We start from the raw sequence: 18816 nt of genomic DNA, 5'->3' as shown, positions 1-18816 counted from the left end.
CTTTTCTTTATTACTCACAACTGATGCAGCACATCAGTCATGATTATACTTGGTGAATATAAAACACAAAGTGATTTATTTCACAGAAGGTGATAAAAAGACCAGCTCTTCTCACAAAGTTATGCTGATAATGCCATGGTAGTTAGCTAGCAAGAAAAAAGGTTGAACTTAATTTTGTATGCATCATCTCCCCAGAATATGGTTTTATCCAGCCAGTGAAGGCAGGAGGTTTCATCGCTTCTTGCCAGGGCTCTCCTGGAGACATTTCAGTTTGGTCTGGTGGAACTGTCCATTAAGTCAGTTAGTTCATCAGCCAGCTCCTGGATCCCACCTCCAGCAGACTCCTGCTGCTGCCTCCTGCCCTCCCACACAGCCGAGTTGTCAGAATTTGGCTCATGAAATGGCTCCTCTACCATACATTGCACCTGGCCTGCAACGGATAGGACCCAACAACCTACTTTCCCATAAACTTTACGAGCAGTGACTGCAGCAGAATTTCCTCAGTACTGAAAGATGACAGAATATTTGGGATTAAAACCTTAGATCTTTTTTGAGCAAGAAAGAGAATTATGTTTTCTCGGTACCACTGAAAATAAGGCCATTTTCATTTTCTCAGCCAAACTATAGGCACCAAAATTTGAAGCCATCACTGCAAATTTTCAGGACTTGGGGTAGCAAAACCAGCCTTTCAAATGAGAACTGGGGCTTTGTCAATGTAGCAATAGTAATGAGGAATGAGAAACTAGGGCAATATCTCCAGAGGGTGTTAAATCAGACATAGAATGATAGCAATTTTAATCTTAACAAGATTAATTCAATATTCAACGTGGGAGCAAAGCCAACAAGCTATTATGCTTAGTCATTGTTACTGTGGAAAGTATTGATGTAAGGGCCAGAAGAGCCTCATCAATTTACTGCCAGTTTTACTACTGAGATACAACAGATACTAAACATTATCTGAAAAGATCATAATTATCCTGATGGACAATGAGTTGTGTGTGAGTCAGCAGTATGCCCTTGCAGGCAGGAAGGCAAAGAATATACTGAGCTACCTTAGCAAGGTCTCAGCCAGCATTAAAAGGGAAGTGACTATTTTCTTCTACCGCACACCACTGAGGTGACATCCAGAATGCAGAGTCCAATTTTGACTTCCTCCTCAACCCAACATGAAATACATCTTAACAAACTAAAGGCTAATGAGATGATCAGGGCATCGGACTACATCACATACAAGGAGATGCTGAGGCACCTGAGTTTGCCAAGGCTGGGGACGAGAAGGAGAATCTAACTAAAGTCTACTGCTATGTAAAGGCAAGCTACAGAACAGTGCACAGAGAAAAGGCAAGAGGCAATGATCACAAGTTGCAGTAAGAGACGGTGCATTTGGATAAATGAAAAAAGTTCTTCAACATGACAGTGGAACACACTGTCCAGGCTGCAGCATCTCCCTCGTTGGGGATTTTCAATATTCTGCTGGACAAGGTCTGAGCAACCTGCTTCACCTCTGAAGTTCACTCTGATTTGAGCAGGGGGTTGGACCAGATGATCTCCAACGGCCCTTTCAGATCTAAATTATTCTGTGATTCATGATGCTTCCCTCCAGAGAAAAAGGAAATATGATTCATGTTCTGCTTGCAAATAACAGAATTGTTCTTTGAACACCCAGAGACTGAACAGTTTATATTAAAATCACCCTTTCCTCAAGATCAGAGTTGCCAGTGTTTATAAGGCAATTATGTATCAGCATATCACATAAGGAATGGCAGTACAAATTGAAGTTAATACTCCTGAATGAGTAGACAAAGAACACTGAACCGGCTGTGCTATTCATTTACACAGAATTCCTGGAAGATTATTTAGAATTTCCCGCTTCTAACGGAATTAAACTGCTCTCCCTCCTCTCCCTGCCAAGAGAAAACACCTAACAAAACAACAAAAAAAGAAGCCTTCTTTGTGGTATAATTTGATAATTCTACATGTGAGCATTCAGATTTGGAGTTTTCACGGACTACTGTCAACCAGCCATGTTGGAAAAAACCCCAACCAATCAAGAGAAAACAGCATTGTATCATCCCTTCTGGCAAAAACAGTGCAGGTAAACAAAGCATCAATAAAAATTAATCTTTCACCTCTATGACAGAGAAATAATTGAAGCTCACACTTCTCACTTTATGGTTTGAAATAATCTGTGATTGTCTAACCTTAGTGGCACAGCTAAATAATTTCTAAATTATCATTGGTCATCAATTAGTATGTAAGTGATTTGAGGAAATGAACTTTCTTAGTACACTTGTTTTTCTACAACAGAAAAGGTTGGATTCACTTTTAGTTAATAATCAGATACAGAAAATATTCATTATATGATCAATTTTTAATTTGTATTATTGTTTTAAGGAAAAATATGATGAAAATTTGTTAAAATGAAATAATTTTGCTGATAAACTAGCTTTAGGAGCCACTTATTCCTGAAAAAAATGGGTGCATCTGTAATGAGCATTTGTGCCTTCCACGTCTTTAACGCTGCATTTGTTTATGCAAATAGATGCAAAGTTAGGACACACAAAAAATAAATTCTTGCTTGCAAAAGCTGGATTTGTCTTAAAGCAGAGCCCTTAGAAGTACCATAAAATGTTTCCAGTTACATTTACACTTTCATTAGATATTACCTGAGAGTCAAAATCTGATGATGACTCACATTAAATTACAGTATGTGAAATTGCTTTATTATGAAACTTCACCTTCAGAAACTGTATGGTTTCAGCAGGTAAGATCCAAGTTATTTCTCTAGTTCCATTTTACTTTCATCTCATACCACCATCCAGTAAAGGAGTGTATTGACCCACTATGGGTAATGGATCTGAAACTTTTCATTCAATATAAAGAAGTACATCTGCTCAAACTCAAATTAGCTTATCAAGCCACTTAGATTTTTCTTAGTTATGATGGATTAAACTCTATGGTTGCAGGATCCCCAGGCCCACTAATAACACTTCACTAGCACACAGAGGCTAATTTTTCAGGTCTTTCAGTGGGCAGGTTATAAAACAGAAGACTGTAACTGGTGGCTGGGGAAAGGCTGTACTGGCAAAGCATTGGTAACCCATTCAGAAATGTACATGTTGGTTTGTGCCTCAAAACCGTAAGTCTGAGCTAGGTATAGCAGTTATATGTACAGTACCCGATATCACTTGCCACAGGGATAAAACAATGAGATTAAAATAAACAAATTATTATAAGTTAATGTGATCAAAATCAATATGCCTCAGCCTCTAGACTTCTGCGCCTCCAACACGATGTTGAAATTTGTGATTTTTCTTCCCATTCGGGAAGACTGTCCTTTCTTAAGTGAAAGCTGAATTTGTATATTCCCTTTACACAGAAGCGAATATTTAAAAAAAACCCCGAAACAGCATTATATCAATCCTCAATCAATTGCCTGGTATTTCAGGAATGCAAGTACAACACCAAGTATCTGCTTTACATGCAGCTCCCCCCGCAAAAGCTTTGAAAATCCATGTTTGACCAGGTGTGGAGCCAGTTGTGTTATGAGTGCTGGGGCCACATGGAACCCATGTGGCAGAGGGTCCTGTGAGGCAGCAGGAGCAGGGGTAGGATGCTGCTGGACAGGGCACACAGTGCTGAGCAGAGCTCCTCTCAAATTCAGCCACCTCATGCACCACATGCACCTGACTATACAATTCGGGATGGAGAGGAAGGCTTTGCCAGTGGTATCACTAGGGCAAGGCATAGGAACTGAAATGATTACATGAAGGTATCTATCTCACATGTTAAGGGAGAGAACCAACAGGTACAGATCCTCCCGCTTGCAGAGTTTGTGCTGTTTTGCCATCCAAAATACTCAGCAAACACAACCTGTGGCTGCTGCAGCAGCCGCACAGCGGGGTGTGTGCTCTGCTCAGGCTAGGGAAGAGCTCAATCCTCCAATATCCTATGCAAACCCCATACTCTATTGTTTAAAGTAAACTCATAAATTGCCCTCTGGTCACCTGTAATCCTGGAGGCTTATCCCTGCATTCCTCTGACTGCAATATGAAAAAATATATGGATTTTGAACATGAAATATTGTATTGATTGAGCTTACGCTTGAATTTTGCAGTACAATCTGTGTAAGTGGGAGTTTTCATTATAAATTTCATTTTGAAGGGCTTATGACTAGCCTGTTTCAATTCTCTCTAGGCTCAAAACTTGTTAGATATGTTTTACCCTGGAAGATAAAAACTATTGTCAAAATGAGAAAGTGAGAGAAAGAAAAAGAATGGTGTAACTTCCTTTAACTACTGGAAAATATTCTGAACCAGATACATGAAAAACTGAAATTTGACAGTCCTTATTTCTTTTCATTAATCAGTGGTTTTCGAAACAGTAACTTAAATAAATATGTAAGAGTCTATGCATATCCTCAGGAAGTTACTTCTTACATTCTATGTAAAATATACCTATAGCTTAGGACTAAATTACCTTTTCAGTACTACTGAAAGGGGCTTGACTTTTACAGGAGAATCTAGGAGGCTATTTGTGTATTTCCCGTAGTACTTCTGTGATGAGGCAAACGTCGGGCAGAGCCCAAATGACTGATTTTTTAGGAGAATCAGGATGTGACCTGTAAAGGATGCTCAGGTTCTCAGAAGTAAAGTGCAGAAGATCATATGCAGTACATGGATATGTTCTTACCCACATAATGTGCTGTGCCTCATTTCAGCTTTTCTTTCTGTTTTTCAAACTTGCCAGAACAGTAATATTCAGATTAAATATGAGCACCTATCAATTTATTGGCCCAGCCTTCATCAAATAAGTCATGTCTCAGGTTAAGGTTTTAAGGATGTGGACTTTCTCTTTCCAAAAGTAACAGACGTAAGTAACTGTTGCAAAGTTCCTGTAATTCTTCAGATTCCATTTCCTTCATTTTTACTTTAGCAATTTTTTAGGCATATGGTAAGTGGTATATGGATATAACAGGCTCTTTAGTTATAGCAATGAATATGAAGATGTCAAAGTGAATTAAGTTCTTCAGTAGACAGTTTTGCTTACCTGTGTATGACCAATCAATCTCTTCAATCAATTTCCGCTGTTGTCTATAGTATCCATACACCAAATCTGCAAAATAGACATGAATTTACAATATAAATACCAGACCTCAACAGGAACATGAAATGTCAATAACACCACCACCACCCCAACAAGATCATCACTGTTTTAATTACTGATTAATTAGTTACTTTGTCCTTATCTTGGCCCTCAAATGGCAAGTATTGTTTAAACAGAATATAAATACCATCAATGTTGCAGTATATAAAACACACAAAGCAAACAGAAATGATTTTCAGTTTACCCTTTCCTCCTCCCTCCTTTCCCTCTTTCTCTCTCTTTCCCCTCCTCCACTTTTCACCAGAATCCTGCTTTCCCTTTTAAAATTAATGCAACTCTCTCTTGAAGAAACCATCTTCTGTGATATCCTTTAGAAAGAACTGATCTAGATTACTTGGAAATCATGCAAGCTAAACTTTTGCTTCAGTGTGTGCAGGACTTCACATACTTTATCTAACTTGGTACTACTGATGCCATTTAAAGATAGTGAACACAATACTCTAAAATGTCATTTCATTGCATACTATCAGCAATATTATAGCTGAAGTATGTGAAGTTACTTGTATCTCCATAAAGTTTATGGAGAGAGAAGTCCAGATATTAGATACTTTTTAATGACATTATACTTCTCTAGGGAGAAATAGGTAACTGTATAAATACTCATTGATTTATTCTGACCACCGAATAACCTTAACTGTTATCCTTTTTATGCCAGTGCAACTCTAGCCACACAACTATTGATGTGTGCAAATAGATGACTATGCCCCTTATTAATATATGTAAATTGCAGCCATAGGTTTTCCGAGACTGTCATTTTGAGAGTCATAATGTTAACTAGCTTCATAAAATACTCTTCTAGAGAGTACAATATAACCTGTTCAAGAAATAATTGCATATGAGTAAGCTGAGCACACATATGGATTGCTTCTTTGAGAAAGCACCATAGCATTCAGCTCACATTCTACAATAAACACAAATTTAACGAAACAGTTTCATAGCATCCATTTCTTTAATACAGAGCACCATGTAGTTCTGATTACAGGATTCTAAATCATAATTGCTGTTTGCAAGGTTAGAAATGTTGTGCCTTATAATGACTTTCTGCTACCTCTCTGAAGTCCATGTGTTTTAATAACTTCACCAGGACTTCTGCCTCCTCCATGAAATTGTGATTGCCCTTAAATGTTTTTCTCTCTCCTTTCTCCCTCCCCACCTAAAAGCCCACTTGCAACACTTCACAACTTTCACTCATGACTAAGACTTTTACAAAAAGATCAAACCTCGCATGTAAGTAATGGCACTGAAAAAGGATTTACTTGCACCAGCACTGCCCTTGGATCACATTTTCAAGTCAATGTGCATTGTGCCTCCTTCTTTAATTAATTATGTAAAAGAAAGCAGTTGAAGTTCTGATTCACAGGTGTTAGTTGATGTCTCCAGTTTCCTCCTTTATCCATTGTCCTCCTAATTGTTACTTCAAACAATCAGTTGAGCATTCATATGCTAACTAAGCAGGGTTTGGGCGTGAGAGCGTCCCACCACTTTTTAAATCCCACATGGAGGTCTGATGGACAAGGAGTGATAGCTTCAATGAACAAGAAAAAAAGGGGCAAGGTTCACTTTTTTGGTGCATTACACACTTATAGACCCAGTAAATCTTACGGAAAGTCTTTATAAATGGCCGGAGACATTAGGAGTTCATACACCTTCTTTCCTCTGCTATTCACCTATTGTGCTGCCGCAGCCTGTCCCAGAACACTCACAGCCATGTGCCTTCCCACATCTGCAGGGATTGTAAGTGGTTTTGGTCTTGCCTCTTTCCATTATAAATATGTGGCAAAATTGGGGAAGGAAAGCAAATTTCCTTTGGAGAAAAAAGAAACTGAAGAATCATTGCTAGCTCTGGTGGCTCTTCCAGTGAACTACTTGTGTAAACTGCCCTGGCAAAACAGAACCATACAGCCTATAAAGTGTTCTCATGTAAATTGTCAGTGTTGACCAGCTAACAGTGTAGATACCAGCTGGAAGAAATTATCTTATTCTTCTACAATTTTATTTTTCTTAAGAGTTAACAAGTTGCCATCCGTTTTACTCATGGTTTATGAAAAAAAAAAATACTGCTGTTAAAATACTGTATTTAAATTCCTTACATTTAATTTAAATTAATATAGGAATAATAAGAACATCACAAAAGAGAAGGCAAACTGATGTCAGATTTGTGGATTTATATGTAAACCTGTGATACTGATACTTAAGCAGCTTGACAGCCAGAATGACTCCTGCGATACTGACATCTCCAGTTAGTGCCCAAAATAGTCTGAATTTTACCGGTTGAGGTGCTGCTTTGTGAAGAAAATATCCTTAATGTTCTCTTCTGACCCCAGGAAGCTGTTGAGCATGTTTCCATAGATTGCTTATTTATTCATAGAACAAGGCAGCTCAGTTGTGGGATGATAATTTAAACAGTTGTATGGTTATCTTTCTATCCCTGTCAAGGAGACATGCAGGATATCATGAAATGTTTTTTACTACGTTTTTCTATGCTTCTTCAAAGCCAGAGTTTCCTGTCTGAGGCTGTTTCCTCTCATATTCTGTCTAAACAGTGAGCACCCCAGTGCCCAAGGCCCATGAAGTCAGGAATAACAGTGGCAAATGCTCTCCTGCTCATGAGGGGTAGGTAGACCAACTGATTTGTAGCTCACCTTGTCTCATGTTCAGCCATGGGAACAGAGAAGATGGGCTTCTGGTTAAAGCATAGTCATGGTAATAATAAGTTCTTGTAGATATTTCTGTTTAAAACTACAAATAACCAAGTTTTCTTCCTCCTGACATGAGTCTGATATTCCTTTTATAACTCCAGGCCTTGGTTGAGTTGCTTTTGATTTATTGATGTGAATGAAACATTCTGATCCTCAATGTGTATTTATTCATATGTAAAGGTAAAAAATTAATAGCTTTCATGATTAACAGAAAAAAGTATCTGTGTGGGAGACCCTCTTGATTTGGCACTCTGTGCCAGGGAAATGAGTCAGAGAAGTGAAAATGGGACTTTGAACCTCTGAATTCTGTCGGAGAAAATCCTCTCAGAGATGCTGAGACAACAAGCCCCAAGTATCCATCAGAGGCCCTTCTCCTAAACATCTGTAAAAAAGGTATTCTGAAGACAGCACCAAGACACAAGGTATGTTTGAGGATGCTGCAATCAGCATGCTGCTTTGCCAGGCATGATACAAACTCAGGTGTAATCTGGCACTGCAATTTCTACCAGCATGTTATAATTTTACCAGCCCCTTCTGCTTGTCCTTTTTGACACAGCAGCATCAACAGATACAAGCTGCTCAAGAGTTAAAAAGGACAGCTTCCTTATGGTTTACCTTCACTCAGCTGAACTGAGCCACCATTTACAAGATTTTGACATCAGAATGGCTTATTTATGGGAATTGGAACACAGTCATGTCTTAATTTGTGAGTTTTCTACAAACAGGGCACTGATGTTCTGCATGTACAGTGTGGGTAAGCACCATTAACTAAACATTTAGACTGCCAACACAGTTTGGTCCTGGGAAACCAGGTGTCACTTGGTATTTTCCTCCTGTATTAAAATCAAATCTGGGAGCAAAGTGAATACATACTAATGTCATAAACATTCATTTAGTGTAAGTGGATAACCAGCAATGTTATTACAGTTACGGAGATAAAGGCTGTGTTGGTACTAAAACTGATGGCAATTTCAATTTACATGGGCAGGATTCAACCTGTGGTTCTTAGGCCAAGGAAGAGGACAGGAGCTCTTGGGATGCCAGCGAGGATGTGAGCAATTATTGAAAATATGTGATCATTTTCTCTTTGAGAAATACAGAAGTTTTTGTTTTAAACAATTTGTGTCTCATAGAATCATAGAATAGTTTGGGTTGCAAAGGACCTCAAGATCATCTAGTTCCAACCCCCTGCCATGGGCAGGGACACCTCACACTAAACCATCCCACACAAGGCTTCATCCAACCTGGCCTTGAACACTGCCAGGGATGGAGCACTCACAACCTCCTTGGGCAACCCATTCCAGTGCCTCACCACCCTAACAGGAAAGAATTTCCTCCTTGTATCCAGTCAAAACTTCCCCTGTTTAAGTTTTAACCCATTACCCCTTGTACTTTCACTACAGTCCCTGATGAAGAGTCCCTCCCCAGCATCCCTATAGGCCCCCTTCAGATACTGGAAGGCTGCTATGAGGTCCCCACGCAGCCTTCTCTTCTCCAGGCTGAACAGCCCCAACTTCCTCAGCCTATCTTCATACGGGAGGTGCTCCAGGCCCCTGATCAACCTCGTGGCCCTCCTCTGGACTTGTTCCAGCAGTTCCATGTCCTTTTTATGTTGAGGACACCAGAACTGCACACAATACTCCAGGTGAGGTCACACGAGAGCAGAGGAGAGGGGCAGGATCACCTCCTTCGACCTGTTGGTCATGCTCCTTTTGATGCAGCCCAGGATACAGTTGGCTTTCTGGGCTGCAAGCACACACTGAAGCCGGCTCATGTTCATTTTCTCATTGACCAGCACCCCCAAGTCCTTCTCCACAGGTCTGCTCTGAATCTCTTCTTTGCCCAACCTGTAGCTGTGCCTGGGATTGCTCCCACCCAGGTGCATGACCTTGCACTTGGCATGGTTGAACTTCATAAGACTGGCATCAGCCCACCTCACAAGCGTGTCAAGGTCCCTCTGGATGGCATCCCTTCACTCCAGCATATGAACCGAACCACAAAGCTTGGTGTCATCGGCAAACTTGCTGAGGGCGCACTCAATCCCACTGTCCATGTCAGTGATGAAGATGTTAAACAAGACCGGTCCCAACACCGATCCCTGAGGGACACCACTCGTTACCAGTCTCCAGCCAGACATCGAGCCATTGACCACAACTCTTTGTGTGCGGCCATCCAGCCAGTTCTTTATCCACCGAGTGGTCCATCCATCAAATTGATATCTCTCCAATTTAGAGAGAAAGATGTGGTGTGGGACAGTGTCAAACGCTTTGCACAAGTCCAGGTAGATGACGTCAACTGATCTACCCTTACCCATCAATTCTGTAGCCCCATCATAGAAGGCCACCAAATTGGTCAGGCAGGATTTCCCCTTAGTGAAGCCATGCTGGCTGTCACCAAGCACCTTGTTGTTTTTCATGTGCCTTAGCATGCCTTCCAGGAGAATGTGCTCCAATATTACTAACTCTCTGCAGCAACTGGAAGCTGTGAATATCACAAACTTACACAGGTTTGGAAAGATTTAAAATATCTGTGAAGGAGAGAGCCACAAACACCTCTTGAACACAGTGACACCGCTTTTGGCTCACTAAGTCCACTGATATAACTGGGAGGATGATACTGGGAAACAGTCATTGCACATTTGCCCTGTTTTAATGCACTTGCCTAGGCATTTGCTATTTGCAAGAGACAGGTCACCAGACAAGTGGCATGAACTAGCAAAGCTGTTTTAGAATTTTTATTCACATACATATTGTGCTTGACCAGACACTCATCAAACTGTTTAGAAGGGTGAAAGACTGTTTTCACCTAGCTTAGGTATTCTGTCACACAAACTGACCCAACTCCATGGAAAGCTACTAAAATGTACCAATTCTGTAGTGGGATCTATAAATTCCTTAAAACCACAAAAATGCTCAAATAACCCACCTCTACAACTTCGTACACTCTTTCTCCTGAAAGTCAAGGTGTCAAAATCTTTTGTCAAGAGGGGTCTGAGACTGTGTATAGAAATTTATAAACCTTTTTTTACCCACAGTTCCTTCTGTGTAGCAGTATTTTAGGCATTGTAATATTTGGGTATCTATAGCCAGTTCCCTTCATTATGCTTGAGTGTAGGATGCTCATTCCAATACAGATGAAAAAGTGAGACTTTCCCTGCACTAAATATAAAGCTAAAAGAAAACTCCTTTTATAGTTTGACAATTGCTGTGATATATTTACCAAAACAAATTGGTTTAAATCTATTAAAAAAAACCCCAAAACAAACAAACCAAAACCAAACAAACCAACAAAAACCACCACCACCACCAACCAAAAAAAAACCACCACGCAAAAAAAAAAAAAACCCAAAACCCCACAACCCACCAAACAGACTGATTGGATGCATTTAAAAGCAACTATCACTAAGCAGAAGAATAGAGGCACTCCTAACTTTAACCTGTCACAACTTTACAGAGGATAGTGCCATGAATTAAAAGGATAATCCCTGCAGTATTAGCTAAGGTTTATTAATCACATTTAATCATAATTTTCTAGTGCATTTGTATACGCAAAAGCAGCAAAGACCCCAGTTTGACCAATTTATGTTCTACCCCCACTGGAATTTTAAATGCGTTTTACATTTAAATGCTCCTGAAATTCTTGAGCAGCCTGTGGAAAGTGGGAGGGATCTCAGGATTGGGCTTTTTCCAATGTGGGGCATGTTCCAATCTATGTAAATTACCTAATTCCACCTTCCCTCTGACTACAGGCAAAGTAGTAGGAAGTGCTCTTTGGAAAGGTTATTAAAAATCTTTACTATGTTTCTCCAGTGCTTCTCTGCTTGTTAATATTAACATCTACAGACCAGTAAAGGTCTACAGCTTTGGTAATATCTATCTAAAACTCTTGAGAATAGACCTTACGCAAATCATCTCAAAGGAACATTTACTGAAATAAATGCTTTTTAGCACAGCAGGGGCTGTGAAGTCAAGCTGTTAGAAACTTTCTCTTTTGTGAACTATTTCAGTAGTTAAAATCATCTTGTGCACCCTAATGAACAGACTTAGACTGAATTCTATGAAGGTGTTGGTGGGGGGTTATTGAGAGAAATATATTCTCTAAAGGAGGAAGTCTTCAATTATTAAGCATTTTCCTTTCTCATTTATTTGATGCTGGAATTGTAAATTCTACTCAACCATTATCCCTCCAGTCATGTTACAGTAAGTTTCCTGAAAGGTGGCTCTCTTGATAGCAATACCTTCTTTTGCTGCAGGGAGGTATTTACTTGAAATGTCCTGGTGAAATCCTTTTTTCAACTACAAATGGGAAGACAGAGGAGTCGCCCTGGATGATTTTCCTATAAGTATTGATATAAATCTAGGGATTACACCACATACTTTTTATAAAACCATACCAAAAACATTCTGCTCCCTTGAGAAAGCTCTGCATCCAACATCAAGACGGAAAACTTCCAAGGCTCATCATGGACATCTGATATCAACTGCACATCTACAAAAACACATCTCTATTTGATAAAAAATATATTAACATAATGCAAACAATACAATGAAAAACTGGTAAACAAATGTAGAACCTGACATTTTTTGACAAATCCTAACAATTATATATATGCATACACATGTCTAGATGTATGTATATTGTGAGAATTTCTCAAAAAGGGGTATATAAATATACTCACATACATACTGCAATTTCTCATGATTGTATCAAGCTATAAATCTCATGTTTACTCCTTTAGCTACTTCCTGATTGTAACCGATTACGTAATCATATATTTGGAAAAGAAAAAGAAATGTCACGATTGCTACAGACAACGGAGAAAAACGTGACAAACACTGGCACCCTAAAAACACAAACTAAAGGCAAAACAAAGACACTTAATGTGTTGATTTGTTTGATGTTTTTAAGTAGTAATTTTGTTTTTACTAAAATACAGCAGAATTATTAAAGTGGCATAAGGAAGACCACAGATAAAATAATCAGAATAATTACAATTACTATTAAATTTATTCATGATACTGTATTTCAAAATACACTGAGGTGAGGAACCAAAATCTATGCTCCCTCCTTCCCCACGGCTTCACTGATCATGGGACCAGACATTCATGTGGCCACTTGTGTTTTCTTCCCCTCCACTTAGGTTCCCTTCAGCAAGAGCACAAGGCAGTACCTCCCCTCCTGTTCCATCTGCCTTTTGAGTGCTTTTGAAGAGCAACTGCCATATAGATTGACATCTCCCCAAGGCAGAGGAAGGAAGTAAAGGAAACTAATGGAATTTTCAGGCCAGCAGGATGTAGTGAAAAGGAGAACTGGTGTCACTAATACCTTACATGGAGCTTAACACTACAAATGTGTGTTTTAACTTGTTCTGACAAGGTTTAACTTTGAAAGGGTGCCTGAAAGGTGACTAGTTTTTTTTATTTAGAAGCATATTTTAGATACAAAATAAGCTCTAAGCTGCTCCACACTATCCAGACTGAGAAATTCTCAGCAAATTCTAAAGCACAATTTTAAGCATTTGTGAGACTTTGAGGTTAAGAACTGGGCTACCAGTTGAGTCAGAAAATGATTTTTCAGTATTTTCAGGACTTGGGTAGCTTTGTACTTGAGGGTCTATCGTCTGCCTAAGTTTTGCTTTTCAGTCTGACTCCTGCTGTTTAAAATTGCAGAAGTCGTTGGAAAGCTCACTGTTGAATAGGTCAAACCACAACTCTCGACTCTAAGTACAGTCTAATACTAACAGAGATTTCACCCCAACATATTTGGAACACATATGGAATTTAACTTTTATGGTGCAACCTAAACCCAGAAATGATTGGAAAAGAGGTATATGGAGGTGATGGATTATTGTAGCTAACTACAGCAATATTAACACTTGAGTTTTTTCCTCCATAAAATTAAAAAATAAAGAAATATAAAAAATAAAATAAGGTCATACCAATTTAAAATCTGTTTTCATCACATTTTCTGTTTTATCTTTTTCTTCTCTCCAGTACCTTGTTATCTATGCTGTATCTACCATTTGACGTAGTTTTGAGGTCAAATTCTGCCTCATGTGTTTGTATGTCTAAAACTACCATGAGGGAAACAGAAGTCCCATCCCAGTCCTGTCCCACATCACCCACAAAACTGTAACTTCATAGACAATTTTGGAATTCAGATGCTAGTAATATTTGGAAGTGGAGACTCAGGTGTTTTAATCAAATATTTTGCATTATCTATGTAGTCTTGTATGTTCATTTGTATGTAATCAATATGCTCTTCATTCTGGAGGGGGGTGAGGTGAATCTGCCTGGGAAACTATATGAGGCTTATGGGAATACAAACAACACAAACCCACTGTACAGGCTTACATCTCTCACCTGCCCATCCTCCTCGTGCCTAACTCATGAACATTTTACATAACAGTAGTAGGAGACAGAATATAGCTTCATGATTTCAGAAAAAAAAAAAACCAAACCCAAACCTGCAGCATTGTTTTGTTATTTCGAATACTTTCAGTTCTAATCCCTGTTGAATTCTGTCAGCAGACATAAACCCCATTGAGCAAGGTTTGACCCAAAATGTGTAAATAATAGCCCTGCAATATGATAGATACATGATTTAATCAATCATTGTAAATGGGAAATTTCACCTTACTACAATAACCATTTCCCCATATAATCCACCCCTTACTAAGGTACTGAAAAGCCTTTTCCCAGGTCTCAGGTGGTGGTGGCACTCCATGAAAAGCCTTAATTTGTGCACTGAACCACAAAATGGAGGTTCTGACCTCTTGTTACTTGCAATCCTACACTGAGTGTATAACACAGTTTGAACTGAGAATCTCATTGCTGCAATCCTAGGTTAGGATTAGTTCAATACAACTGAAAGTTCATATATTGTGGCAGTCAGCTGTCAACACTCAATAACCAACTGCAAATTGACTGTGACTTTCTAACAGTAAGAAATTAAATGTTTGAAACAAAAATCAGGAAGCCTGAGAATGCCATTAAGATTCTTAGGCAGACTTTTACTACAAACTAAACACTGCAAAATGAAGAAATTAAATGCCGTGTACCTAACTTAAAATTTGTGTTCCATTAATTGCAATGACTCATTTACCAAGATTAAATTATTTTTATTGCCAATTAATGAAGTAATTAATTGCTTTGCCAATTAACAGCAACCAGAATAAGGGGTAAACATTATCGAAACATGTATCGCGAATTAATGTTTTGAACATGCTTAAATCTTCTAAGTAGGTTTCAATGCACATAAAGTAACTTGTGAATTTAAAGAAAGTAACTTGTGAATTTAGACTAGGACTAAAAAGTCATTCCCACACTGAGAACTCACCTGCCAAACTCTTTTCTGGTTTGGATCTTAACTTCCAACAGAGCTAAGGGGTTTGGGCTCTTAAGTGATAAAGAATTTCGAGAAAGGGATTTTAACACTGAACTCCCATTGCAAGCTCTCAAAATCCTCAACACCCTTGATAAAGAGACACCTTCCTTGGGTCTAGGTGTAGAGCACTAAAGCCCTGGGTAAAGGCATTAATTAGCAGCCTGTGAAGTGTGTGTGTGCTTGTCTCCCCCTCTCTTATGAATATTTATATAAAGGTTTTATGGTATGGGGAAAAACTTCAATAGACTGAATTCAGAGTGTCTTCTGTGAATATTCGTTGGCCACGTAATTAGGACGCTTTGTCCTAGAGCTATTTAGACACTTCTGTCATTGTGCTAGGGAGGAAGCCTGACTTACACATCGTGCCTAGTAATGCGAAGTTATGAATAGGGGATGGCCTGGAAGTTTACATATAGACTTAGAAGAAGCTCTCTCACTGCCTGTTTTCTTATGAATGCTTCCAATTAAGGGTGCTGGCCCAAACAGAAAATGAACAGAGTGCTAAAACTCTCTTCCTTGAGTGAGCAAGAAGGGTTTAAACCTCTAGGCCATTGAAAACACATGGGGAAAATAAAACTGGAGAGGAACATAGAGCTGACTCTATACCAGAACAAAGTCTGAGCCCTTATACATAAAAATATGGCTACACCACAAAGTCTAGCACAGAAAAGCAAACTAAATTCCTATCGGGCAGCACAGTGTAACAAACCAGTAAGATTTCAATGACCCTATGAAAAATGGACAAATGGCCCAACAGGACAAAGCTTAGTGAAACAATGCAGATGCAAATCTGAAAAGTAGCTCCTGAAGAGAAACAAGCAGAGGCCATTCTTGAGAAACTCATGTAACATGCACTGCAGACAGGTCATGTAGAGAACAGCAGATGAACCATTAAACAGTGATGACTGCAATGCAAGTTGTAATTCAAGGGACAGCAAGGGTGCCAAGTTAGTACACTGACACCAACATTTAGCAAATAAAATGCACAGGTTTTTAAAAGATCCCCAAAATAAAAATTTTTCCACTTTTGATAGCAATGACACTTTTTAGAAGTCTTCAAAATATCTATTGATTTTCCAGAACCCAGTTGGTTAAATTCAAAGATTCAAGAGGGTATGCCGAAATACTGTGATGCACTGATGTTTCAGTTATTTAGAGTGGGTTTCAAGGAAGTTCAGAAAGCTATAACAAGCAAGGCAAATGTGTACAATGCCAAAAGATTCAGCTTTGCTACAACTGTTCAGCTTCAGCTTTTGCTACATCTGTTCAGCTTTGACAGATGTAGCAGCGAAAAAAAAAATGGGGAAAAAAAGAAAAAGGGAACTGAAAACTGCTAAAGTACTTACACTGTGTTGGCTTTTCAAATAGTTGCATAAGGTGATAGAAGAGTCCAGGGCTAAATCGAGTTCTTCATTCAGTGTATAGCTGGACCCCAAGGAGAAATTTCAAAATATGTCAGAAAAGATGAAGAAAGCATTAACACAAATCATCAGTGGGGTTTCGTCTGGAAAACTGGATTTGTGCTGGTCTTGCCCTCTCAGAAACAATTAAGCAGAACATGGGTGAGAGGGCCCACTGATGAAAGTGACCATGGAAGAGTTCCAAATAAAGGGAGATGGAAAGAAAAGGTTAAGAATGCTTATTTTGGGAAGAAAACAAATACAAAGGATAATGAATGTTGCTAAGATGAAGACTGGGAACTTTTGTTCCCCCTCTCGCTAGAAGAACAAGGACACCCCGGGGGCATTATGAGAGTAAGAAAACCAGTGAAAGAATACATTTTTTTCACATCTAGGCAGTTATCACTGCAAGAAATCACTGAGGCTAACAGCTAAATGAAGACTGAAATAACTGCAAAGATATCAAGAATATCTGGAGTTATCACAATACTTTTAAAAAGGCACTTGGCACACATGAGATGTGAGAAAAGACTTGGGAAGCATCTCACTTCTACCTACTGTGGGCTTTCATGCCTGTTATTCTGAAGCATCTGCACTGGCCTCTGTCAGACAATACTGAATTTAGGTATGACTGAACATGGCTATCCCTGTTATTTGCATACCACACATGAATGACCCACAGCATCTGAAACAGTAGTAATGCTTGTCCTAAATGAAATGCAGCTACTACTAAAACTTAATATAAACATCACATACTGTTCTATTACAGATGCTCTACTTGCATCCAGGTAAGCAACATACTTCAAAAAGTTGGCTAAAGCAAGTGATATGACTGACTCTTCCTTGCTTAAATTCAAGGGAGTGTGTCCATAGATGCTTTTTAGCAGTCTCAAATTCTGACAGAGACAGGAAAACATGACTGTGAACTGATATACCTAATAAATGGAAAAATCTCAGATCCATCCATTGCAGCTTGCTTACAGAACTAGGGATTATGTGACTCTTTCATGCTGCAATATCCGCCACGTTCAAAGATCAGATGCTGGTTTTAGATAGTATTGCCTTGCACTCCTCTTGTAAGAGAATAGGATAGAGCAGATTTTGGCCTAAGAAACACTACAGAGTACACTTTTTATAAAGTCATGGTATTTTCAAATTGTGACCATGTATCACTGGTCTTTTCCCTTATGCCTTGAGCAGCTAACGGTGTTTCTCATTATAGTTTTAATGTCCAAACATCTCCACTAGTGAACACGCACAAGGCACAGTAGCTCTTATGAAAATAATTCTGGGAACTTACAGCTCTTAAATTGGATTAGGGGAAAATACCAGCTGTTCCTGCTGTGTTAATTCAGAGCTCTGCATTGAAATACCTGCTTCTTCCCACTGGAAAGCTGTTGGGTAATGCCATTTTCAAGGAAGACCAGGAAATGGAGTTACAACGCTCTCTTCACTCAGCAAATTCACTCAGCATCTTCACTCAGCAAATACAGCAAATTCATTTAGCTAACACTGGTATAAAGTGTTCAAGTAGCACTAGACAAATACTATAAAAAGCCTTACAGGAATTGCAGACACTGAACTTTTATTTTTTTACATAAATTGTATTTATTATATTCAACCTTCTCATCCTCATCATCATCAAAAGCAAGCCACCCCTAATTCAACTCTACCATTAACCTGTGGAAATATCCTGTAGCAAATTAAGATACAGAGCAGAAGGATCTATAGCTTTCACTTGCTTAAACAAATGAAGATGAGACAAGTATTATTTAATCTTACAAACTAAATCTCTGCTGAATAGCCAAATAAACACAGGTTGCCTAACATAATCTTGTACTATAATTTAAATGCAGGAGAAAAACCCAAATGAGGCTGCTACATATGATTTCTTCGGGTAAAGGTAAGGGAACACCACTTAACCTTAACTTAGTCTTAACCACTTCCTTTCCAGGGCAGATGAACGAGCATCACGATTATGTCAGAAAAAGCTAGATGAGGTGCAGAATTAGACCAGAATTCTTGTTATGTCCTGTGAAAGTTGATAGAAGACCCCGAATTGCCATATTTGCTCAAGCCACTCTGTGTCTTGCCTCTCAGGTGTGCTGGCAACCCCTGCTTGGGCGGGACTCCCACCACAGCTGGGAAGGCAGTGAGGACTGGCA

General features: G+C 39.1%; 1 protein-coding gene across 5 annotated transcripts in view; it reads right to left on the bottom strand.

The window, feature by feature from the left end:
* The window catches only part of PTPRZ1 (protein tyrosine phosphatase receptor type Z1), a 141110-nt gene that overhangs the window by 101988 nt on the left and 20306 nt on the right, over positions 1–18816 (bottom strand). For all 5 annotated transcript variants that reach the window (XM_065662203.1, XM_065662378.1, XM_065662287.1 and 2 more), the window contains exon 2: positions 5050–5115. In XM_065662203.1, coding sequence (XP_065518275.1) covers positions 5050–5115 — 66 coding nt within the window. The remainder of the gene's footprint in view (positions 1–5049; positions 5116–18816) is intronic.

This window comes from Lathamus discolor, chromosome 1 (genome assembly GCF_037157495.1).
Source record: "Lathamus discolor isolate bLatDis1 chromosome 1, bLatDis1.hap1, whole genome shotgun sequence".
NCBI lineage: Eukaryota > Metazoa > Chordata > Aves > Psittaciformes > Psittacidae > Lathamus > Lathamus discolor.
This window is presented reverse-complemented; position numbering and strand designations above follow the sequence as displayed.